Source organism: Chenopodium album, chromosome 8, assembly GCF_948465745.1.
Source record: "Chenopodium album chromosome 8, dcCheAlbu1.1, whole genome shotgun sequence".
Classification (NCBI taxonomy): Eukaryota; Viridiplantae; Streptophyta; class Magnoliopsida; order Caryophyllales; family Amaranthaceae; genus Chenopodium; species Chenopodium album.
In genome coordinates this window covers 969,808-996,074 of record NC_137841.1, presented here as the reverse complement: position 1 = coordinate 996,074, position 26,267 = coordinate 969,808, and the positions used below count along the sequence as shown (strand labels likewise).

Sequence of the window (26,267 nt, the reverse complement as noted above, 5' to 3'; positions counted from 1 at the left end):
TATTTGTGAGATATAAAATATTCCAAAGTTGCAAGTAATTTGGATCGGAGGTAGTATTATGCATTGATAATAAATAAATTAGTCACTAATGTATGTATGCTTAATTGCTTAAAGTTAATCACTGGAAATTATTGGTCCTCGTACACTTGTGCACCATTAGAAGACTAGAATTTTCACCAGTAGGTTTGGTTTTCCTTTCGAAGAATAGATTTAGTTATTATTATTATTATTATTATTATTATTATTATTATTATTATTATTATTATTATTATAGAAGAAGGATTTTAATTTTTATTTATTTGATATATCATACAAAGTATATGTTATAATTTTTGTTTACACTAACTTTATTTCAAACCTTAATGCTTGCACTTTAGTTTTATGTATAAATAAGATATTTGTCCTATCTTAAATAAAGGATTTTTTATTTATTTTTTTTTTTTTTTTTGAAACTTGAATGAATTTGATATTAATCCTAAATCACATCTAGTACTATTTTTTGTTATAAAATAAGGATATGATTGTGTTTGATTAATGCGGAACAATTCAATAAAAATATAAAAACGAGAAAAGCAATCAAAAAAAATTAAATACAGAAGAGAAGCAATAGAAATATCAGGAAAAAAGCAATGATTTTGAATAACAAAAGTTTGAATTTGCGGTAGTTGCTGCCTTTAACGGTTGTACTTAAATCAGCATCGAAAGAGCTCAAACACGGCTTAAATGGAAAACAAGCCATAGGTCGATTACCTAGCTCATAATCAAAATGATCATTTAACTCGGCGATCTTGTCTAGTGCACCATTGCGTAGATCATAGGCAAAGATTGAACAATGGTTAACAAGAACGTACATGACCGGAACATCTGGGTGGCAAGCTAGTGGACTTACAACATTACCCGCGACAAAAGAAGAGTTAACCAATTCAGGGCTATTGTTAGATTGTAGCAATGGAACCCAAGACCACGCGTTAGCTTGTGTTGTTGGGCTATAATCATCAAGATTATGCTTCCAAATAAATAGTCCATTCGCGCTATAATAGGAGAGGTGAAGGGTTCCCGCACAATCCCATAATCTCAGTGTCCTTGTACGCCCCGTGCACAAGTTGAGGTAAGGGAAACGTATACTGATTAATACTTTCACCTCTAAATGTAATTGCAAATCCGCAATTCTTGTTGGTTAGTACATATAGATAAATTGAATCCAAACCATCAACTAAGGCAACATAGTTCCTTTCATCCCATCTTGAGTGTTTTACAATTTCATTACCCAACACCAAATTAAATTTTTTCCACGACATAGTTGTACAACGGTAGACCTCTATGAGTTTTGAAATACGAAAAAAACTAACAATAATGAAGTCGCATTTGGTAATAAGAGGGGTAGGAAATCTAACAATCATACTCGTTGCATGTTTGAGAAGAGGATTCGAACTACAAGGCACGTCAAACATTTTCTTAGTAACCGGATTATAAACTTGACAAGTACTCATATAATAGTCTGAAAAGAGTAATAAACCTTTGTGCATTTTATAGATATAATTTGGTTCAACTGGTAACAAATTGAACGATAAATTTGCCAACAACCCCTTATCATAACCACTTTTAACCATAAATTTTTCACCCCACTTAACTTTTTTCTCACATATCTTCCCGGTTTTCAAACAAATATAGCTTATACTCTGCTTTGATTTACGAATATTGTAGAATTGGAGTAAAAGACCACAAAGAGGAACTAAGTGGGGATTAGTCATACTATTGTTCCTCAAATTATTGATAATATCCCTCCAATTTTTACACACTAATTGACATATTATTAGAGATTTAAGGGGTAGTCTTGAAAAAATCTCAAACCAAACGTCCTCAAATATTGTGACAACTACGTGGTCTTTTTGTGACCTACCTTCAAAAAGACGTGTCATCATACAAATTATTACTTCTTTTGTCTCAATTTTTTTGCTACTAATAATTGTAACTTGAACTAGACACGTGACAATAGAATTTGAGAGGATAAATTTGATAACGGTGGCTCGGTTATTTGAAAGAAACGATGTAACTAACCTTGTCTTCCAATGGCTGATTCTTGCCTCTTGCTATACTTCTCCGTGTTAAAAGACTAGAATTTTCACTAGGTTTTGTTTTTCCCTTCGAGGACTAGGTTTAGGGGTTTTTTTTAAGTAAGAAGAATTTTATTTTTTGTTAATTTTATCGTAGGGTTTTTAATATTTTTTGTTTAATACTGTATCACTGTAGCTTTAATATAAGCCTAATCCATGCCTTTTAACTTTTGATTTTTGTAAATAAGATGTTTATCTAAAATAAAGGATTTTTTTTATTCGTTAGAAGAATGAATCCAATATTTATTTATTGTAAATAATACAGTATTATCTTTATTGACGTTTTGAAACAAAAATATCTTCAACTCTGTTCAGACTTCACATAATAATTCAAAAAATATCTATTCATAAAAAATTTGTAAAATATGATATCTTAAATGATAGACATTAAAATGTATCCAGCGAGATACACGACTAGGGTTATACACCGGTCTAGGATCATATCAAAAATTTAAAATTCAAGACCCGGATACAATATATAGATGGTTCCCATAAAACTCACTCTATGTTTACCTTCTGTTTAAAACAAAAGTACACACATACATGGTTCCCATTAAAACTCAAAAAAACACAAAAACGGAGGTAGTATTAACAAAGGCAGACAAATGACAATATATACAAATTAAAATTCAACTTATAAGATGTGATGGTCCTATGATATTGCAACACTTTAAGGTTACTAATAGTATTTCAAATAGTATACCGAGCAGCCAATATATAGTAACATTGAAAGCGCTAGAATGATGCCTATCAAAAGTCCGTATCTGTCGCAAACCTTGTATCTGCCTTCTAAAGTTGTACTAAACTCAGCATCGAAATAGCTCAAACACGGCTTAAATGGGAAACAAACTACAATTCTATACCTATCATCCTCTTCATCAAAGGGTTCATTTAACTCGACGATCTTGTCTAGTGCACCATTGCTAAATTAAGTCATAGGCAAAGATGGAAGAATGGTTAGCGAGTGGCCTTACAACATGACCCGCGACAAGTGAAGATTTGAACAACTCAGGGCTATTGCTAGATTGTAGCAATGATACCCAAGACCATGTGTTAGCTTGTGTTGTTGAGCCATAATCATCAAGATGAAGCTACCAAATAAATAGTACATTCGCGCTATATTCGGAGAGGTGAAGGGTTCCCCTGCAATACCATAAGCTCGTGTATTTGTACGCCTCGTGCACAAGTTGAGGTAAAGGAAATGTACATTGATTAGGACTACTTTTGTCCTTAATAAATTTTAATGCAACTCCGCAGTTCTTATTAGTAAATATATATGTATATATTTGAATCCATACCATCAATTAGGGCAACGTAATTCCTTTGATTCCAAAGGCATGAGTAGTTTACAATTTCATCATCCAACACCAAATTAAATCTTTTCCACGACATAGTTGTAAAACGGTAGACCTCTACTATCTTTGAATTACGAAAAATTCTAGCATAGTCGTCGCATCTAAGACATGATCATACAAACTTGTAGGCACGTTAAACAATTTTTTTGTGACTGGATCATAATTCATAAACTCGACAAGCACCCATAGGATGCAATGAAAAAAGTGATAGACCTTGGTGTATTGTTTCGCAATAATATCGTGCAACTGGTAAAAAGTTGAACGATAAATTTGCCAACAAACCCTTACTATAACCACTTGTAACCATAAATTCTTTGTTCAACCAACCTTTTTTCTTACATATCTTCAATTCCTAGTTTTCAAACATTTACTACCTCCGTTAATTATTAATTATCTGCAACTTTGGAATATTTTATTTCTATCAAACAATACCCCAAAGTTGCAAATAATTAACGGAATTGAAGAAGTATATATAATTTAAACAACGCCTTGATTTACTAACATCGGAGAACTCGAGTAAAAGACCACAAAGAGGAACGGCAAGTCGTAATATTGTTCCTCAAATTATTGATAATATCCCTCCAACTTTTACACACTAATTGACATATTATTAGAGAATTAAGGGATAGTCTTGATAAAATCTCAAACCAAATATCATCATATAATGTGAAACGTACGTGATCTTTTTTGTAGCCTACCTTCACAAAAATGGGTCATACGATTCATACTCATCCATACTACAACTTTTGTCTTTATATTTTTGCTAAAAAACGTCACTTTTTTTTTTTTTGACAAACTAAAAAACGTAACTTAAACTAGAAAAATGACAGCTTTAATGTTGTGGGTTCAACTATATATATATAAAAGCTATTTACGTGCTTAAAAACGTTTCATTAAAGGTTTTAAGGCTTATCTTAGGCCATGGGGCCAAATTAAGCTTAGATTGACAAAAATATAATGTAAATAATGTCTCGTTTTTTGTATCGAAAAAATCTCAATTTTTATGCTATTATTTTTTTAACAAAAAACAAGGCATTCACAATTTATTTTTTTTTTTTTTTTTTTTGACAAATCCAAGCTTAATTTGGCCCCAATGATCTCAAATGACCAACAAAACGCTTTTAAGCATGTATTTGAGAAAATTAAAATTAAAACTAATCCCGTTACTGACTTTTTAACGGCAAAGTCACCATATATGGTTACATTCGTAGACATTTATTAAGGTTTAAAGATTGAATTGGATTACGTGCAAAAATTGTATCAAGAACAAGTGAAATGAGATAATCCCTCCCTCACTTTTCTATGATTACGTATATTAAAACAAAATATTCTTATTTACATACTCCTAAAATATTTTTCCTAATACCCTGGCCTAGTAAAAGCCAATAGTAATTGTAGAAAAGTGACGGAGAGAGTAGTATTTTTAGTCGGTTAAAGCAAATTAAATTAGTTACTATGCCAACCTAATAATTAATGTATAGTACTTTGCACTTCAATTTGATTTTGGTATATATACGAAGGAAAAAAATATATGTAGCCCTAAAGGCTAAGGGCTGCATAAATGAAGTTAAAAATGAAAAGAATTGAAAATAATTAAATATTTATTATACTGATTTACTCGTAAATTGTTGATAAATTTCCAACTTAATACTAAAAAGGGAAGTATATATATTAAATGTTTATATGCATCCTTAAGGGTTGCATATAGCATTACCCATATGAAAGTAGAATTAAATATTTAATAAGTCTTGTGTAAAGACGTATGTTAATTTTATTGCAAGACGGTCAAATTGAGGGTAAATTTAACTGTTTTTATGGCAACTCTAACCACTTAAGGGCAACTTTTAATTTGTCGTTGGTTTGAATTTTATTTTTATGTGTAATTTCCTATAGATTCATTGATTACATAATATTAAGACTAATATAATTAATCAAATATATTATAAAATTTTTATAAGATAAAATTTTTTATTTAAAAAATAATAACTTCTATATTATAAAGAATAATTTTAAATACTTTCATGATAACTTTAACCTATCTTACAATAAATTAACATACAGAAGTTAAGTTAACTAGATAAATAATATGAGTACTTGATAATTCTTATTGAATTACGGTTCTCGGACAAACTTATTAACCAACGAGGGACATTGTAACTAGATAATGAATGCTTGTGTAGCTCACAATCATTGAATTGAATTTAAAGCAATTTATGGTTATAAAATTCTTAAAACTACGTGTGTATTATTACATATATCGATAGTTAATGACCTTAATGTAGAGTGGAAGATGTGAATTATTCGAACAATTAATTCTCATACTTAGTAGTACCACATTTTAATTAATTATTGTAATTAATTAGGTTTATATACATTGGCTGATTGCATCTCCAATGATAAGGTCCGTGTTTATGTATGAAGCATCTAATTTTTACTCCATATGTTCATAAAATGAAGAGTTAAAGCATCATGCGGCCTTCATAATCTCTTACAATGTTTTTTGTTTTCACGATTGTTAATACATAATTTGATTATTACTTGCAACATATTGTGAACGTATACTATTGAAATGTAGCAAATAATTAATAAATAAAATTTGTAAGAAAACATGTATGTTCTACGTTATCTTTTAATTATACATACAAAGATCAACAATCATCTCTGGTTGCTTGTGAATTGAAAAGTTCTTACATGTCATTAGTCATAGTTCTTAATGCTATCATTAAGCTGATAGTTACATCACAAAAAAGAGACGTTGTTTTTGTCGTATTTTTATATACAGTAAAAATTAATTCATGGATAAAAGAGTTCTGATAAAAACAAGCCTAAAAAAAAAAAACAAAAAACAAAAAAAAACAAAAAAAAAAAAAGGATTAAGTAATACGGAGTACGAAGTAACAATCATTATAGATATGGTTTGAAATTAATGAATTCCCTTTTTTTACATTGCTAAGCTAGTTGATACACCTAGGCGACCTAGCCTTCCATGAGGGTCTCATCTTTCTATCTTTCACCTCCTATTTTTTTAATTGCAACTTTGGAATATTTTATATCTCACAAATAGTACCTCAAAGTTGCAACTAAAAAAAAATTGGAGGTAGTGTTGCAGTTTTGAAATCGAACAAATTAGATGCAATTGACTTTGTTGCGACATTATGTGCAACAAATTTTTTGTAAAAAAAAGTTTTAAAATTGTGATTTCTTTCTATCTCTCTTCAGCAGCCTCACAAGCATCTCTAAATTTCTATTTTTCATTCAACACTCACGAATAAATTTTGCCTAATAATTTTTGTCAAGACTTTTATTACACATGATATAAAACGAAAGTGTTAAGAGATTAAGGTCTTATCTTTAGATTTTAGTCATACCATTAGTGGAAATGTAGCGATGAACGGGTGCACGTAAATTAATTTTAAAAAAAGTGACAACAGAACGAAAAGGAACAAAAAGGTACTGATTGCAAACTATATTAGGTTAATTCTTATATGAGAACAAGTTTGTTTTTAGTAGAAGAAATATCTGTAGGTCTCCCATTGGTGTAAACACCTTAAAACATTGAATTGGCCTTTGAGTAGACCCATTTTCATAATAACACTAGAGAGAAAAACCTAAAAAAAAAAAAAAAATAAATAAATAAAAATAAAAAAATAAAATTGATTGAGTTAGCATTTGTCATTATTAAACCATATTTAGAAATTACAATAATGTTTCTTAGCTCTAGCTTTTGTTAATGATTTCCTAGCTTTAAATGGTTTAAGCATATTACGAGTATATATATATTGATTTTAGAAACAAAAACCTAAACGCACTGCCCTCGCTTTAATTTGATCTAATTTCAAATCTTCTCTGATATCATGCTAATTAAATTAACACCAAATTAACAATGAGATAATGAGAGAGGGTCCACTTTACAATGCAAGACCAATTAAGGAGGTTTGTTCTATCTTAGATTAACATAATGTAACAATAACGAGTCTAATGAGCAATGTACTTATCTCTTCTTTATTAACGTGGAAAACTTACATGTGATATTTTATGGGGGTCTGAGTTTTAACACTCCCAACCCTTAATGAAACGGTTGTAGTTATCCATTTTTGAGATAATTACATGTGATGTTTTATGGGGCTAAAACGTTGACGTGCATTTCAAAACAGGTAAAATATATGATTTTTTTTTAAAAACACAGTCCTGGCTAGCTAGCTAGTGGAGGAAGTAATCTACAAAATTCTTCAATTAATAAAAACTTTCATGTATGATGATGATGATCTAACCACTAACAACTAACCCCTCACCTCTATCTCCTTATATATAGAGTGCTAATTGTGACTATAAAAATGCAAGAAATTAAACAAATTCAAACAAATAAAACCTATATCAATAGCAAATATACCACCTACATACATACATACTCTTTAGCCAACTCGTTTCCAATGATGAATAACATTGTAGTTTTCTTTATATTTTCTTTCTTGCTTCCTCTCTCTTATGCCATTGAATTTGACTTTTGTGTAGGAGATCCAACTCTCCCAAAATCACCCAATGGGTATGCTTGCAAAGATCCTGCTAATGTCACGATAGATGACTTTGTTTTCACTGGTTTTTATGAAAATAAAGTAACCACGAAAAACAAATATAAATCTAACGTGATTTTAGCATTTGCTGATACATTCCCAGCCTTAAATGGTTTAGGTATATCTAAGTTGAAGGAAGAGATAGACGTAGGTGGAGTTATACCGGCTCACACCCACCGAACATCAGAAATTTTGGTCGTAATTAAAGGGACAATACTTATAGGATTTATTGACACGAACAACACTGCATATTATAAGCGACTTAAAAAAGAAGTTATTGTCATTCCTCCAACTATGATTCATTTTCAAGTCAATGTCGGTCCAACTCCGGCTATTGCATACGCTAGCTTCAACGGCGCAAACCCGGGGATTCAAGTCGTTAGTTCCGCCTTATTTGCTAGCAATGTACCAGCTGATTTAATTGCCAAAACCACTCTTCTAAGTCCTCAAGAGGTAAAGAGGATGAAGTTGATATTTGGCAGTGCTTAAATAAATATCCTCATCTACCTTTGCTACCAATTAAGTTATTGTATTAATTTGCTCTCTAAATAAACAACACACCGTATGTAAGGGAGGGTTTGCGCATGTTATATTATTACATACCCCACAATTAATGTATACATATGTAGTAATCTAGTATGCATGAAATGTTATGTGGATGGATGCCAATTAATTTATACCCTTGTATTTTTCTGAAATATATATTCTAGATTTAGGGTTTATTACTATCCAAACAAATCCTAATATATTTATCATGAAATAAGGATATATTCTTTTCTCAATTCACCTTTTTTTTTTTTTTTTTTTTTTTTGTATTATTTAAAACTCTATGCATTTTTGTATTGTATCACTTTAACCATTAAACATGTCAATGTACAATTTTAACCAACAATTTTTTAAATTGTCCGTTATTAAAAATATAAAAAGTTGAAATTGATTTTCAGATCACTTGTCCTTGTAGCACTCTAAACACCAAAAAAAATAGAACTTCATATGAAATATATATTTTATGAATATATATTTTATGGACGCTATTCAAATAATATAATTAAATTACGTTGACTTCTTTTTGTGACTGATTCTCAATAAAATCTAGTCATTAAGGGTCTTGTTAGAATCGTCTCAAGACTCTTAACATCTATATTATAATCCAAGTATTATATTTGTAGATGTGTATGTGATTTATAATAATGGAACATATTAATTCGTTGTTGAAATTATGCGTGGACAAACTTCTCTACATCAATTTTGTCAACTAATTCAAAACGAGCTTGGGAAGTACTCCTAATTTTCAAAATGAATGATAACTTAATTTGCCTCACCTTTACTCTCTTGGTTTCAAGCATTCTCTCATGCTTGCAAAGATCCCGTAGTCCCACCAATGTCGCTAATGAAATTAGTATAATCACATTTAATTAGATTATTTAACACCATATCTTTAATTTTAGCTCAATTAGCTCACAATCTATAATGTTTTACTTAAATTATTTATATTACAAACAAATACCAATCAATGAGCTGCACTTTATATTGTTACTAAGCTAGCTAAATGAGAAATGTGAGGAATGAGAAATGTGAGGGAAATAGGGAGGAAAGGGAAAAAATGAGCCCAAAATGACGTCATGTGGTAGTTGGGAGGCAAGAAGGTGGTAATTTTTGATGTTTTTGAAAATAGAAGGTGGTAATTTTCAAAAAAGGTAATTGCTAAAATGGACTAAACAGAAGGTGGTAATTGTCAAAATTAGTTTAAAGTTTTCTAATTATACTTAATACACGTTGATGCCCATGTCACCAACTATCTCTTGATTTGCTTCATTTTCTACATACATTGTTGATCTTTTATGTTGGTACGACTCATGTTACCAATGAATCCAGTTTTGTTTCTTGATCACATCTTGTTGCTCTTCAATGTTTTAGTTTGTGTTGGTACCTGTGTTACCAATTTGCTCTCCCTAATTGTAAATTTCTCAACTTTTTAAATTGGTTCTCATGTTACCAACAATTTTACTGCTCATGTCACCAACCATCACCTCTAATGCTCTTGTCATTAGCAACTCCAATAATTTTTATCAAGTTATACTTCAATCTTTGATTTTTTTTTAATACAATATGTCTTCAACTTAAATTTTATCTTTTGATATTTCCCAAACTTATTTGTCTTCTCATAAAACTTACCATATTATTTAAGCAAAATAACACAAGATTTTAAGCAAAATAACATAAGATTTAGGATAATTCAAGCATATTGGATATGGAGTATCATGATCCGAAAGTATATAATTTTTTTTTTTTTTTTTTTTTTTTTTGAAGAAGCCTGGAGTATATAATACTAACTCGCTCCTAATAGTCTTCATATACTTTTTTTATTTTTTCCGAATAATAGTCTTCATATCTTAGAAAAGATCGGATAAGATTGCTTTTTTTTTTTTTTTTTGTTTATTATAAACATTTCATGAACATTGATCTAATTTAGGACTCTTGTATATATAAGTTAACCTTTTTTAAAATTTTATATATACGCTTAACGAAAGGTAGATTACTACATTATCCATACTCTTGTCATATGCAAGGTTAACCATTCAAGTGCCAATATATATTCAAGTGCATCACTTTTTTTTTGGATATAATTTATTTAGGAGATCAGAATACCAACCAGAAAATTAATTACTTTCCTAATATAAATTACGTACTTCAATAGGATACTGTCAATAAGATAAGAAAACAATTATAAAGCTAATAAGTTTACCTGTTATCTATATCCCTTTTAAGGTTTTCAAAGTATTAGTTTATATTATATGAGAAGTTTGTTTTCATAAAAAAAAAATCTCCATTAACCTTAGTGTCAGACTCAAAGTATCATATCATTGTTATTACATATTGATTCAATGATGCCCTTATTACTTGAAGCAAAACTAGGTGGTGTTAGAGTTTTTAACCTTAGTATTTGTTATGACTATCCTCCATTAAGCATAGATTATGGTTCTACACGGCGAGGATTGTTCCTCCTAAATTTCGATCCGAAATTGCCAGGTTTTGATGATCCCTTACATGTCTATTTCAAAATGTCAGCCCTTCCTAAACAAGACTTGTATAATTTAGCAAAACAAGTTATTTTTAAAATTCAAGGGTTGAGTTTAAAAACAAAAGAGTTACTTGCTCAACAAATCTCGGATTATTTGAAGAGTTGCTTTTATTTTTATAGGGTCGTCCCTAGTGATGAGTATGATCCTTGGAGGCTTGTTTGTGTAGTAGATATTATTTTAATGGATCTTAGTGAGAACATGAAGACATACGATCAAGATCAAGATCAAGAACAAGATAGATATACATATAATGATGGTAATCGATCACTCGATGACAAGACATACCCTAATCTTCCCTTTGGAAACTTAGACAAAGATGATTTTGACATCCTTAAGGCGTTGTATGTTAATGTATTTTACAAAGGTGACGAAGAATACGGAACAAGGAAAGCGGGAATTATGGTACCACTCGTTTTCGACAAGATCATTCCAGCAGTAATCATGGAAGAAAAGGATGATGATAATAATACATGCTCAATTTGTCTCGATAGGATGTCAACTGTGGTCGAAACCATAAGATTGCTTCGATGCAACCATGTATTTCATCGCGATTGCATCTTCAAGTGGCTATCAACCAACCCGTCTTGCCCCTATTGTCGAGCCTCTACTTCAACATTGGTTCGCTGTTGAAATTCCCACGAGTAATTATTTGTACCAAACATTTTATCTCTTTCAATAATAATGAATTACTATTTTTTTTATTATTATTATATATTGCCTCTTGTTTCGTAATATAGCATCGCAAACACTAGGTCTGATCTAGGAAAATTATAGGGTTGAGAGTAAAAGGAGAATTTTGTAATCTATAATAATCAATTCATTAATAAAAAGTCATCTGGCATCTACAAATGAACTCTAAATTAACAAAAACAATGATCATATGCAATTCTTTTTTTTTTTTTTTTTATTTAATAACTTTTCCCTAAAGCCTAAACTATTATAAAATATATATATGAAAAAAAAAATTATAATTAAATTTTACCACATATTAAATGGTGCCTAAACTATTGATGAATAAGCAAAGTCCTTAAAGGACTAAATTGCCTCACTCAATAGTTGAGGGACTAAAATACTTCAAATACGTAAGTTAGTGAACCGTATTTGACTTCAACTCAATTTAGGACTCTTGTATAAATTAACCTTTTTTTTAATTTTACATATATGCTTAACGAAAGGTAAATTAATATTTTATCAATACTTGGTTTAAGTGTTACGAGAAAGTAATTATGAAGAAGAGTTATATGGATCTTCCAATTGAATTGACAATAAAGATAGCGGAACACATCGATTCTCATGAAGATTTTGAAAATTTTGGGTTAGTATGTACCAATTGGAGAAACTCAATGAAACTTACCTCTCGATTTGCATCATCACGTCAAACCCCGTGGTTGATGATTCCACCGGAACCCTTCTTAAAGGTCTCTTCGAAGGCTCGATTTTTTCGACTCTACGACCACTCGATTAGGCACGTGAACTTACCATCTCTAGACGATGACAATGACAATGAGGGCGGGGAGGAGGATTATAATGATGAATCTTATTTCGCCGAGGAGAAAAAGTATCATCGACACTTGAATTCTTCGCGAGGATGGCTAGTTTTCCTAGATGATGCGGGTGTAACGAAGAAAGATATATCTCTAGTCCACCCATTTACTAGGGAAAGAATAAGTATTCCTTCCCTTCCAAGAAAAATGATTTCACGTTTGTTGTGCAAGTATTGCATCGAGGATGAAGATGCCTATGTTTACGACGATTCGATTTGTGCTCTATCGGAATATCCAGCTTCAAACACTTCTCATTACACGCTTGCCATTATTTTCATCAAGCCTTGTAGCCTAGTCTACACCGCCGGCTTTTGGAATAGCAAGGACGAGAAGTGGGTTGTGATCCCGAAACTTCCTTACCTAGAGAATGTCACTGATATCACTTTTTATAAGGGTGAATTCTATGTTGTCGATAGCAAAGGGAGAATGGTTGCATTGAGTGGGTTCGATGATGCTATTCGACCTCTGATTACGCGACCAACTTGGGCATTGGATAGATGGAGTAGCTTGAGTGACAAGGTATACTTGGTAGAATCAGCGGGAAAGTTATTGCAAGTCCTTCGTTGCTACCCCGACCTTACCTTACCAAAATACATCGATCAACGAGTTTCGAAATTCATAGTTTGGGAGGTTAATGTTGACAAAGGGGAGACTAAAGAAGTGAAGAATTTGGGAAATAGAGCACTGTTTTTAGGTCCTAATTCTTGCTTTTCAATGGAGGCATCTCCGCATTGTTGTAAGCCTAATTGCATCTACTATGTTAGCGATTATGGACACCACGAAAACATGGGCGTATATGATTTAACCTCCGGCCAAAAAATCGAGGATCACATTAGTCCAATTGTAGCAGCAACAAGTACATCTTTCTGGGTCGAGGCTCCTTCTAGCTGTTGTAACAAATCATAAGAGTTGCATCATAGTTCTTTTGACAGTTATATGTTAACCCTTATCATAATTTTATTTTTATCTTTCAAACAAAATTATTAAGTACTTTCTTTGGATGTTCTTGTATATCAAAATTTCCTGTTCATCAGATATTAGGATAATTTTTTATCACTTAGATCATTAAATTATAAAATAAATTATAACCAAAACAAGTTATGATATGAATTGTAAGACACAATTGATAATTAATTAATTTTCATTAGATATGATGAGATCAATTAATTTTTATAGGGTTTTTAATTCTTCAATTGCTATGACCTTCTACGTAATTATTGACACTCTATCATCGGATCTTCACTGACTAGATAGCGTAGGCTTCAATATGAATTGTTCAAATACAAATGAATAGATTTCGCCCACGTAAATACAAATTATTCTACGCTACAATCACCATTCGCCTAAACAATGATTTTCCCGTCCCCTGCCTCTCGAAGATTCAGTTTCTCGTTGCTTGAATTCCCGACTTGTGTTGGGTTTTTCTTACAATTTATTGAAGTTAAGCAACACAAGAATACTGACGTACAAAACTTCGTTGTCTGACAAGCTCATGAAGATCGTGAACAATCTTGAACACGGCATCTGGCCTCGCATGCTTCAATGCATTCTGTGACATGATCTGCAGCTCATTTGATTTCGGACCAAACCATTGAGCAACGGTAAAAGCTATTTCCTTGGGTGACTTCAAGTATTTTCCAATACCATTTTCTAAAACATAGGGGACATTTCCTGCTTCCTGCACCAAACAGCATGACAGCAACTTAGTAAAGGCCTAAAGGGGATGAGGTTCTTCCCGGTGATTTGAGCACAGGGAAGCTCAACGGAAATGAAGATAAAAACTTCGGGTTAATAATTAAAGTGTTAGTATCTAAATTACACATCCCTGGCATATTGAAAAAGAGCACTTTGCACAAGATTTAAATTCACAACCAACCTTCAATAGAACCAAGGATTTAACATGTATTTGCCAAGTTGTCTTCAATGATACTTAAGCTTTTATTCCCTCTTCATCACTTAAGTAATGTTTCTTAGAAAATCTAATCATATTACCCTACTGCTTCAATCCCCGACATTTTCATCCCATATTGTCTTCACAAGTTTTTTTTTCGGGTTAAAAGCACTTAATTCATTTACCATATACCATGAGCACAATCTTAAATGATGCTTTGTGAGTTTGCTCTCTCTCAAAGAATGTCAGATGCCCAATTATGTATATCTAAGAATACGCCGTGTATATATAAAGGACTTTGGCCCAAAGGAACTATTGTGAAGAAACTATTGGTGACCAAATATATCAATTGAAAGTGATGACGAGGATTCCACACCTAAATATGATAGGTGAGAATTTATCCTAGCTAGCTACTAAATGTTCAATGCATCTCCTACTAGTTTCTTTGGCAGTGTTGTGTGTTTACCGGTTTACCCCAACCATTTTACCTAAAGAACCATAACTCGAACCTATCTCTCAGTTTTAGGACTCTTAAACAAGTATAATCTGGACAGCATATTGGACTCATACATGACAAAAGACAATAAAATTAATCCTGTTCCAGAAACAAAGGTGTTATAGAAAACACCAGGCATTCATGCAGTACTAGTAGTATAGTACAATTAAGGCAAACTGATGGATACCTGCCCAGCGATGTAATCATTTAATATGATGGGTAGTCCTCGAATCATTGCTTCTGCAATAGTTCCAGGGCCAGCCTGAGAGAAAGCCAAATAAATAAGAATACAGATACTGAAAAGCTGAAAAGCTGAAAATCTTCCAGATATAACGATATTTACCTTTGTTATTATACAATCACAAGCTCCCATGCACTCCTCAATTTTAGTAACAAAGCCCTTCACCTGGAATTTTAAGTTGGCCATCAACTTTTAATCTTCAATAATTGATTGAAACAAGTAGTGCAAAACATGAAAGTAGTAAAGCTGAACAGAACCAAATTCAGTGGTAACCCTTTGGATATGTTCAGCTCAAAGCTTGGATCATGCTCAGTTTGACCTGAGTTATGAGCTGAATTGTGTTCAGCCCCGGCATACTAAGTTACTAACACTCAAATAAGCCAAGTTTGGTCTAATTTCTTACTGAATTTTTTTATTCTGTTTAACCTCTTTAAAGTACTTGTCAACAATCATTTAACAATTATAATAAATCTTTAAAAAGTCATTTCGTAATATGTTTATTGTTAATAAAATTTGAAACTAACTGAGTCTTAGCATGAGCTCCAAACCATGGTTCTCATGACAAATCTCAGATTGAGCTCAAGCTGTCAGAACTTGGCAAGTTAAAACTGATTTAAAGATAACAGAGGTAGCCCACTTTTGATGAGCTAGGACCTTTTTTTTTTTTTTTTTTTTTGGACAAAAGGTGAGCTTGGACTTAGCTCAGCTTGCATAAATCACTAAAAGCAAGATGAGACCCACTGACTCCATTTCATAAGCCAATCATGCAAAACTACCCGGATAAAGTATACCTGCACAGGGATCTTCCAGTCAATTGAACTCAATTTTGCAGCAAGCTTTTTGTTGCGACCACAAATCACAATAACTTGACCTATTGGCTCACCAAGGCTAGCATCATATAATGCATTTCCAAGAGCTCGTGCAGTAGCCTCAATGGGGCCCATGCCTTCCCCTCCTCCCATCAACAAAACAGCAGGAAGATGCTCATCCATTCCAAGTTCCTTGCGTAACTCAGGCTGAGGAAAACAAAAAAAAAATATTTTTAAAAGCAATATCTCCAGCTGCACATACCAGAAACCCTCTATACAGGGAGAAACAACATAATTTCAACAATCCATGAAATCACTGCATCAGCAGCAATAAGCAAAATTTGAAACTTAATAATTAAACTTGTCAAGAGACTAGCCAATCTTAACTAGAAGTCCAGAACACAAATGGCAAACATTAGTACACAGCCAAACCAGATTACATGTCAAGGCAGAGATATAAATTCACCCAGAAACATAGTAATATAACCAGCAATATACAAGCAATGGAGCACAGGAGAAAAATGATATGAAAGGGTACACAAACCTTTGGCCTAACAGACCGAACAAAGGATGGCCGCACAGGAAGTCCGTAAACTTTTATTTGGGAAGGCTGAAGACCAGCTTTTGTTGCTCTTTTAGCCACCTCATTTGAAGGGCAGTAGCACCTTGTTACAAGCTTATGAAACCTACAAGGAGGAAGAAGGAAAAAATAAATAAATAAAGGTCAGGGACCAATGTCACAGTCTTGCTACAAAATACGAACATTAAACCTACTTAAAGGAAATTGCACAGCCTACCAGGTAGGATGACAGGTACTCAAGTCTGTAACTACTGTAGTAAAGACGATTTTCTGAAGGAGGCCCCTGCCCCTCAATATACGAAGTGGAACATGTTGCATCAACGGATGCACACTAATTATTATATCTGGCCGATATTTCATCAATCCTTTAGCTACCTCTCTGCAAAGAACAAAAGAAACAAATTAGCTTTGAAGTGATACAACATACACTTAGTTGGACCTGAACATATTATTTAACAACAGATCCAACGGAAGAGATTTTATTATCAGGAAAAGGCACCAGATGTCAGCTAAGGACCTACATTTATATTCAGGCTAGAATCAGGCTACATTTATTTTCAAACAGATCCACTCAGCACTACATCGTTATTCAACACATTTCCTCAAATAGAATAAGCAGCATAACAATAGATGCAATTAAGCTAGGACAGCCTTAACCAATACATTGCACCAAGGACAAAAATGACGGTCACTTCCAACCAACTATAAACAAAAGAATGCTGAATACCATTATTACAAAACACAAAAGTTACAAATTTATAGAATATTGAGGGAACTGATTCCCCTACAGTAAAAAAATAAAATAAAAATAAATATATAAATAGGTTTGAAAGTTCATTATGTACAAAAAGCAATCACACCAATTGGCAACACCAATACACACACCTTCCTGTATTGGGATGCAAAGTGACATTGAAGTACTAAACATTTATGCTTCTTCATCAGCCCTCCCACAAAAGTGAATATATAGGGAAAAAAACATGCAACCTCACCCCCCACCCCCCGGGTTCTATACAAGTAATGTTTGCATGGTCATGAGCCAACTCTTCAGGGCCTTCACAAAAGGTCATCACCCATATGTTTACAGAATACCAGTGTTAGTTTTTTGAGAAAGCTAAGAACATGAATCCAGAAAAAAGACTTAAATTATCCCAATCTTTGTCCAAGGAAAATGCTGCTCCACATATGCAAGTGACTAAGTAGGATGATAACATTTTCTCCAAAAAAAAAAGGATTCTTTTTATCAATCATTTGTTTTGGTCATAAGCTTTAAATTCAAATAAATTTAAAACTTGAGATGCAAAGTAAAGCCATCCATTAATAGTGTTACAGTGGAAATCGAGACATTATAAAAACCAGTCTCAAATATATGATTGTCATCTTCTGTCCTTCGCTGTTAAAAACTGAATTTATCTCAAATCCCTCAGATCAACTACAGGTAACTTGATACAACCACATAAAGATATCCTTTATGTCAAGAGTTTTAACTCAAACAATGTCACACCTATCACCTATGTACTTTTTCTTAAGAAACCGAAGAAAATTTTGCATGATGGTAACAGACTCACCTTGCTATGAATACAGAGGTTGCAGCAAAATTTGATTGATGGATTACTCGAGGAGATGTACCATAATACATCATTTTCCACAAAGGGCCATGTTTCACCAAGAAATTATAGCTCCTTGGTAATTGATTAAATGGCCAAGGAGTATGCTCAGACCATAAATCCGTAACGAATACCTGCATTTACCACTGTTTAAAAACGATATAATCAACAAATATATACATGAATGAATGCAACCACCCCATTTTCCACATCTCAAACGGAGTTTAGCACCAAACCAATTGACAAGGACATGATCAACAATTATATAATGCAATATCCTTATATCCTCACTTATCAAAAAGCATATTCCAAATTTTCTATCATTAGTTACCAAATTGATTCACTCACTCACACACACAACTTTAATAGCATGGCCCACTCATATCAAGAAGTAACTAAGCTAAATCAACAAAATCAACCTTTCACTTCCACAATACAACATAATCAAATCAAACTTATATTCACAATTAAAAGTGTTATACATAATTAAACTTGCATATGAATGAAATCATTTACTGAGTACAAATTAATACAGTATTTAAGAAGAAATTGATTGGAAATTAGACCTGATAATCATCACCAAATTCTTCATTGAAAGCAGCCTTGATAGCTTCCGCAGAAGCCCGGTGACCGCCTCCGGTATCGCTCATCAAGATTAGAACCCTTTTAGGGGATTCAGGCTCAACCCCATTAACAGGCACTCTAACATCTTCCAAAATTCCATGTCCATTATCACTCAATCCATTACTCTCCCCAGAATTAAGACCAATTGAAGAAAACCCAAGTGGAATTCTATCACAATGAAGCCTAATTGCCCTATTAAAATCAGTCAAAATCCTCTTCAAATTAGAACCCTCTTTGCTAAAACTCAATGAATTAACGAATTTAAAACTGTTTTGAGTGGCTAATCCACCAAAATACGAGTGATTAGGAGAAAATGAAGAACACCCATTTGAATTATTGCCCAGAAAACTTGAATTTAGAGCAAAATGACCCAATTTAGGCACAAATTCTAGTAAATTTGAGGGCTCTGAAGTGACTGTTGAAGGATGAGACATTGCCAAAGAATGGAATTACTCAAACTGGGTTTTTCAATTCCTAAGTGGGTATCATTGAAAAAGATATGAAATTTGAGTTCTGATTAAATACAGCAATCAAATTGAAACAACTTGGGATTTTACTTTTGTTTTTTGGACGGAGGAAGAACAAGTGTAGAAAGGTTGGAAGAGGGTGGGAGAGAGATAAGTGAGAAGGGGAATCTTAGAAGGGATTGGTAACCACAGAGACAGGATTTTATTTTTTTGGGAAAATATAATTGCAATTTTTGTTTTTCAAAAAAGTAAAACTTTTTTATTTGCATATGGGATTTTTGCATTTTATAAAGTTGATTGCCCCATCAAAATAAACATTGGAGCAATTATTTTAATAAGAGTGTTACATCATTCATGATTCAAGGAAGTTTATATTGATTAATAAATAGCTTTAACTGATTAGAGTTTTCCTTTCAATTTTAGGGGGATTTTGAATCAATTTTTACGGAGTATCATTTGTCGTTTTACTTGAAAAAATATGAAAAAGAGTCTTGATGAGAGCTTTTAGCTTACCGGGGATTATTAAAGATTTGACCATTATAAAATAGCTAATGTGAGTGTTTGGTAAATATCTTATTGGAGGAATTTTTTTGAGCTCAAAAAGCTCATTTTGAAAAGCTCATATTAGGAGATCTTATTGAAAAAGCTCAAGAGCTTATTTAAAATTAACTTGTTCAACTTTTAGCATTTTGGTTATTACTTACATTGAAACATCCAACCATTAACAGCTAAAAGCATAATTTTACACAGTATTAGATAATTTACTATGTACTAATTAGTCAAATTAGGTATTACAACCAATTAGGTAAACAAGTTAATACAACCACATATATCAATTAGTTATCAGCTAACAAATTAAATAAGGCCCACATGTTAAGGGTAGAGGTGGGCAACGTGTCGTGCTAGCCTGGGTCGCCGCAAGCCATGCCTGGGTCGTGCCTGCATCTTGGCATGTCGGGCCGCGCCGGGCCACCATTTAGCTCACCCCAACCCGCGGCACGGCCCCCGTGTCTGGCGTGTCGTGCCTTGCCGGGCACCGGGCGGCCCATAATTTTTTTATTTTTTATTTTTAAATGAATATACTATTCAAATAATTTTATGAATTTATGTTTATATATTTTTTTTTTATTATTCTTATTTTTATTACTATAGTTCTTTATTACTTCCTCCATTTTTACATATTTGCTTCATTTCTCCATGTGCGGAGTTTTAGGAGAATTTGGAGAAAGTAATAAAATATGGAAGTAGTAGAGTATGTGGAAGAATAAAAAAATTGTAAAAGCCAAAAGACTACTTCTAATGTACAAATGGATTTATTTAATATAATATCCTTTTCTCTTAAACCATCACGGGATAACCTTCATAAATAAGACTCCATCACTCTCATTTTAACATATTTAGTTTGATCAAATATTTGTAAGAGCTAGCTTTTGATCAAATTAGGGCAAGTAAAATGGGATAGAAATAGTAATATATTGTTATCTTTATTTTCAGTATATAAAATACTACATTTTATTTAAAATAAAACTCTATATTGTTAGTTATTATGAAAACAGAATATTCATGACCATACTCACAAAATCTTACTACCTCTGTTTCATATTTTTTGCAACTTTGGAATATTTTATATCTTATAAATAATATTCCAAGGTTGCAAAAAATATAAAACGGAGGTAGTTTTACATATGTACATGTTTATATTTGTATTTTTCCATACAAAATATCAATTAAAATGATTATGTAATTTTTAATAACAAACGTCACTATGGTACAAGTACAAGTGTACAACTATAAAAACAAACGAGTCACATTTTTCTCCTAGGTTCTAAATTTCGTGAATGGCTCAAAATGGCAATGGCCGTCCAACCCCATGTTATAAATGTGTCAATTAAAGCCTTCTTAAAAAAAAAAAAAAAAAAAGAAAAGAAAAAAAAAGTGTCAAAAGCCCACGTTGTGAATACACTAGGTGATGACCGTTGACCACCCACCCACCGTCCATGGATTTCATGCCAAAAAGTTTTAAAGGGAAGTATAAAGATTCAAGTCAACTATTAAAAAAAAACATTTGGGTGAACTTTCATGTCAATAGTCAAGCGCATGAGTGCATGACTCAACTACTAATTAATATGGTTTGTTTTGGTGATATCAACTAATCCGTTATAGTGTTTCTTGTAGATTAGTGATAATTTGTGATTAAGATTACTTTAATTTTGACCCTGAAAAATACATAGCCTAATCTCTCACAATTATCATTAAGATCTTGCTAACAATCGACCTGTGGCGTTAAATTACCCTTTAAAATAGTACTCTCTCCGTTCATTCCTACTTTTAGCATTTATTCCTCACATAATAGGGAGAAGTATGAATCTAATTAAGGGAGTGAGGGAATATATAAAATGGTATTAATTTGGTAATACATGTCAAAATCACTCGTCAAACAATATTTATTTCAAATTCATATTTTAACTTTTAGCTATCTTAAACGTCTCTAGACAACGTTTGTTAATTTTTGCTATCATTAATGCCAAGAATTTTTTTCCGGCTACATGATTGGTTTTTGGTAAAAGCATATCCTCTAAAAAATTAAACTCAACGGAAGTTGGAAATCAAAGTTTTTACATACGGCCCAATTGATGAGTTTAACCCGCCCAATTTTCCTACCAATCGATTATACATACGATTACATTGAAACTAATAACTATAAATGAATGTCAAATAGCATTGGAAATCATCTATTTTTACCTACATCTTTTCAACCATCTCAATTTCTCTACCATCTACTCTTCCCCAATAGTGGTTTCTTAATTTTTGAGTGGTCAAGGACTCTAGAACCAAGGTGCTTGTGACCGTAAATTTCTTACTAGTAAGAGTTTCATAATTTTGATACGGAGTATTAATTTTACTCCTTTGTTAGATACTAACATGCATGCCTTTTTCTTCACAACAGATAACCTTTATTTTCCGATCGTAGGCTACCAATTAAGTTACCTAGTCGAAAAGATTGCATATTCCAGCTTTAAAGTTTAGTTTAATTTTCACTAGAGATATTTTGAGGGTTGATATATATATATATATATATATATATATATATATATATATATATATATATATATATATATATATATATAGCTGAGTACTTGAGTTCTATACTGCCAATCATATAATTAAAAGTAGAATTTGTTATATACACTCGGATGTACCGTACACCCGGGTTTATGATACACATGTACGGTACACCCGAGTGTATTTAACAACCTCTTTATAAAAAGATACAAGTAGTAATTTTTAGAGTAATTTAATTAAAAATCTAAATATTACATACTCGAATATAATTATTTATGTAAGAGGGAAGGACGAAAGATACTCTGCATGATATAGACGAGACATAATCTCATGTTTAAACCACTAAACTAACTTAAATTCACATTTTTTACACATTCCTCCCTGTGTTTCATAATATTAGTCCATATGAAATAAATCACATAAGTTAAGAAAAGAAGAATTTTTGGAATCTAACATTGAAGTATGAAATAATACATAATTAGTTTACCTTATTTAAGTTTTTTGATTTATTTTTCTTTTGAGGAAAGCATACTACTAGAAAAAACAAGCTGATTCCGACGGAAAAATTCAGCCAAAAACACTTTGAAATCCGTCGGAAAACGTGTTTCTGATGAAATACCGTCGAAAACTGTCGTAGTAAGAGTGTTTGTAGGTCATAATGTATAATTCAAGATAGATATTTCATTAAGGGCCTGTTCTCATTGACTGAACTCAGCTGAAATGAATTGAATCGAATTGAAATGAATAATTTAATAAGAGAAGAAAATTAGGAGCTGAACTAAACTGAAAATAAACGTATGAGAACAGGCCCTAAGAGCCATGTCATCTATCCACAACCAATTAATTTTAAAAAAATTAAATTAAAAATGGGACATAGTGAATAATTGGATATTGATAGATTTTTTTCAAACAACCAAAATAGTACTTCGTATATGAGACTAATATTATGAAACGGAGGGAATATCTATGGAAGAGTGCATCTCAGTGCATAGCTCCTATGGCCCTGTTTGGGAGAAAGCTGAAAGCTGAAGCTGATTGAGTTAGCTGATTTTGACTAGCTAATTTTATTAACTGATTTGACTAACTTATTGTATTAACTGATTATATAAAAGTGTTTGGTAAATAACTGATAGCTTAAAGGTGAATGAGTATGTGAAATGACCAATAAGCTAATTGTGGGGTAAGTAGTTTAGATAAGATTTTAAATTAAATGAGGTTATAAGTGTAATTTCACAATAATTAATGAATAAGCTAATTGAAAAAACTCCTAAAATGAGCTTTTTCAAAAAGAGCTTATTTAGTGGAATAAGCTCTTTCAATAAGCTTAGTACCAAACACTTATATTAGCTTGTTTGACTAGTCAATCAGCTAAAGTTAGTCAAATAAGCTAATATACTCCCAATAAGCTAACTACCAAACAGGGCCTATGTATTTACAAGAACATATCGGAGGGCAAAAATGTAAATTTGGCAAGCTTCTGGAAAAAGTTGGCTCTATAGTAGTACATTATAAATTTATAATGTACAATTATGTACCGTTATGCATGTGTAATGTACCGTTAAAGTATAAGTTGTCTGAAAATAGTACTTTTTGTGTACTACTATCAGAACTATGTGTGTAGTGGTACTTTTTACCATCCTATAAATTGAATATTTTTCCTCAAAATACTTACCACACGTTACTTATTATGTATGTAGTGATACATTTTTTATCTTACGAGTATATGTTTTCCAAACCAATAGGAGCTATGCGTTAAGGGTTAACCTCTATGGAAGGACGGAGTATGAAATATCTTTCGTGTCCCGCGTTATTTGTTGTGTTACAAGGATTTACGCTATTACGCCCACAAACGAAGAAAAAACAGAAATTAATAAAAACTGAAAAACCACCAAAATATTTCCCAGAAAAAGTGAAACACCCCATTTTTGAATATTCTCAGAATTCGTAAAATTTACAGTAATTGGAAGAAATTATTTCTAAATTTAAAGCACGATGTCTTATTGTTTGTGTTGTAAACCTTCAATTTGGATCGAACCCATGAAGAAAAGCTCCACAATAATTCCTTTAAGAAGTTCCCAAAACGTCGTCGTTTCAAGTTTGATGCATCAGAGGTTCAATTTCAAGATTCAAGCTTCAATGGTGGGTTCTTCGTCTGATAATTCCTCCAATTTTGCTGATCGTATTGAACAAGCCTGGTTAATTTCTCAGGTATTTCACTTAAATTTGTAATCTTTTTATAAATTTCTTTAATTTTCCCAATTGAAGCTAGAAATACCTTTTTTTTTTTTTTTTTTTTTTTTTTTGTGGGGTTTTAATTTTATTTGGAACCCTAGAAAGCTGGGATTTTACAATTTTGTATGATATTTTTAATCACCCTGTAATTTAGTTAGGTATTTTTTTGTTGCAAATAATCATTGAATTCATTTAACTTCATAATAATTGGTGTTGTATTATTGAAGATAGATGATGGATATTATGTACTCTCATAGCTGGAATTATTCTTATAATGTAATATTGCTTATAAATACTAGAACTCATTCATATCCTCGACACTCAAACACGGGTATGGAAGTATGGAACAATGGACACATCATTTTGGGGTAATAATACGTAATCTTAATTTTAAGTTGCGAGTTTGATACTTGGACACGTAGCTTTGTTTGACACCGATACCCAAATAATATAGTTTCTAACATGTGTAATGACAATGTATGCAGCAACCAATCCCTATTGCTTGCTCTTCTTGTAGTTGGAATGGCTATGCTGATTGCAATAAAATGATTTTTATGAATAAAGTAGTCGAGTTTGACACTTGGATATGTACCTTTGTTTAACACCAATAACTGAATACCATAGTTTCTAACATTTTTAATGGAAATGTATGCAGCAACCTACTCCTATCGCTTGCTCTTCTTGTAACTCGAACGGGTGTGTTGAATGCAAATGGTGTGCTGGTACGGGTTTTTTCATTATTGGTGATAACATGCTGTGTGAAGTTCCATCCCGAAACACTACTGTCTACTTGTGTTATATGTGCGGGAGAGGTGAGCAATTTATGAATGACCTTGCCATCTGTATTCAGTACTTTTTGTTACTATTATGATACATATTACACCCTCTAGCATAGGATGAAAAGAGTGTTCTTCTGTGTCTTGATTTTACGCAGGGTTCAACTCAATGCGGTGATTGTCAAGGGACTGGATTTCGTGCAAAATGGTTAGGAAAGCCACCAATCTACAAGAATTAGCTGCTACCTGCCTTTGTTGTAAAAATTTGTAGTGGTTTTAGAAAGTATGAGATTACATGTTTGTGTGGTAGCTTACATTGCTTATTCTGATTACAAAATCTGAGTAAGAACCACAACATCATTATTTGATCTGAAAATAGAATTGTTATACAGGAATGAAATTCACACATTTGTTACATAACATATGGGGTATATAATCATTTTTTCTAACATTTTGGGCATCATCTCAATGAAGTTTTAAACGGAGCCTCAACTTTTCTCTTTCTTAATGTCGATATTTGATTGGTCTTGCATATGATGTGCACCTGCTATTAAATTCTGTGTACACAATTTTTCTGATTGATGCATTACTTTTTTTTTTTTTGGTGTTTAGAGAGCCACAAGGGCGGGGGTGAGACTCGATCCCAGGATCTCCTGGAATCGGGAGGGAAGCTATAACCACTTGAGCTATCCCTCACTCTCATGATTGATGCATTACTGCCTTACTGGAAAGTAGACTTCAATATCTTGTTACTTTTATAGCTCTATGTTTCTTGCTTGAAGAAAAAGAGAATTTTTTGTGGGTATGAGCAATT

The 26,267-nt window shown here is 32.2% G+C and overlaps 4 protein-coding genes across 4 annotated transcripts; 3 read left to right on the top strand and 1 right to left on the bottom strand.

The window, feature by feature from the left end:
• Positions 1–7,861: 7,861 nt before the first annotated feature.
• Positions 7,862–8,632, top strand: LOC145555580 (auxin-binding protein ABP19b-like). Its single transcript, XM_081617316.1, has one exon. It carries the CDS (start codon positions 7,900–7,902, stop codon positions 8,527–8,529), a length of 630 nt encoding a protein of 209 aa, XP_081473442.1. The 5' UTR covers positions 7,862–7,899; the 3' UTR covers positions 8,530–8,632.
• Positions 8,633–12,349: 3,717 nt separating this feature from the next.
• Positions 12,350–13,573, top strand: LOC145642541 (putative F-box protein At3g25750). The gene has a single exon (XM_081693747.1). The coding sequence runs from the start codon at positions 12,350–12,352 to the stop codon at positions 13,571–13,573; it is 1,224 nt and encodes a 407-aa protein (XP_081549873.1).
• A 337-nt stretch (positions 13,574–13,910) lies between these two features.
• Positions 13,911–19,585, bottom strand: LOC145641517 (monogalactosyldiacylglycerol synthase, chloroplastic-like). The gene is made up of 8 exons (XM_081692341.1): positions 18,858–19,585; positions 18,253–18,425; positions 16,902–17,063; positions 16,649–16,790; positions 16,087–16,311; positions 15,398–15,460; positions 15,242–15,316; positions 13,911–14,345 (listed from the first exon to the last, which is right to left on the bottom strand). Exons 1-8 carry the CDS (start codon positions 19,347–19,349, stop codon positions 14,109–14,111), a joined length of 1,569 nt encoding a protein of 522 aa, XP_081548467.1. The 5' UTR covers positions 19,350–19,585; the 3' UTR covers positions 13,911–14,108.
• Positions 19,586–24,236: 4,651 nt separating this feature from the next.
• Positions 24,237–25,973, top strand: LOC145555579 (uncharacterized). The gene is made up of 3 exons (XM_081617315.1): positions 24,237–24,653; positions 25,333–25,489; positions 25,612–25,973. The coding sequence occupies exons 1-3, from the start codon at positions 24,438–24,440 to the stop codon at positions 25,629–25,631; spliced, it is 393 nt and encodes a 130-aa protein (XP_081473441.1). The 5' UTR covers positions 24,237–24,437; the 3' UTR covers positions 25,632–25,973.
• The last annotated feature ends 294 nt before the right edge of the window (positions 25,974–26,267 follow it).

Excerpts from the sequence above, each read along its gene's own strand:
- LOC145555580 (XM_081617316.1), top strand. The coding sequence starts at position 7,900 with ATGATGAATAACATTGTAGTTTTCTTTATATTTTCTTTCTTGCTTCCT.
- LOC145642541 (XM_081693747.1), top strand. The coding sequence starts at position 12,350 with ATGAAGAAGAGTTATATGGATCTTCCAATTGAATTGACAATAAAGATA.
- LOC145641517 (XM_081692341.1), bottom strand. The coding sequence starts at position 19,349 with ATGTCTCATCCTTCAACAGTCACTTCAGAGCCCTCAAATTTACTAGAA. Across the intron at positions 16,312-16,648 it reads TTCGGTCTGTTAGGCCAAAG|CCTGAGTTACGCAAGGAACT; the intron begins GTTTGTGTACCC and ends TGTTTTCCTCAG. Across the intron at positions 15,461-16,086 it reads ACTGGAAGATCCCTGTGCAG|GTGAAGGGCTTTGTTACTAA; the intron begins GTATACTTTATC and ends TTAAAATTCCAG.
- LOC145555579 (XM_081617315.1), top strand. The coding sequence starts at position 24,438 with ATGTCTTATTGTTTGTGTTGTAAACCTTCAATTTGGATCGAACCCATG. Across the intron at positions 24,654-25,332 it reads AAGCCTGGTTAATTTCTCAG|CAACCTACTCCTATCGCTTG; the intron begins GTATTTCACTTA and ends AAATGTATGCAG. Across the intron at positions 25,490-25,611 it reads GTGTTATATGTGCGGGAGAG|GGTTCAACTCAATGCGGTGA; the intron begins GTGAGCAATTTA and ends GATTTTACGCAG.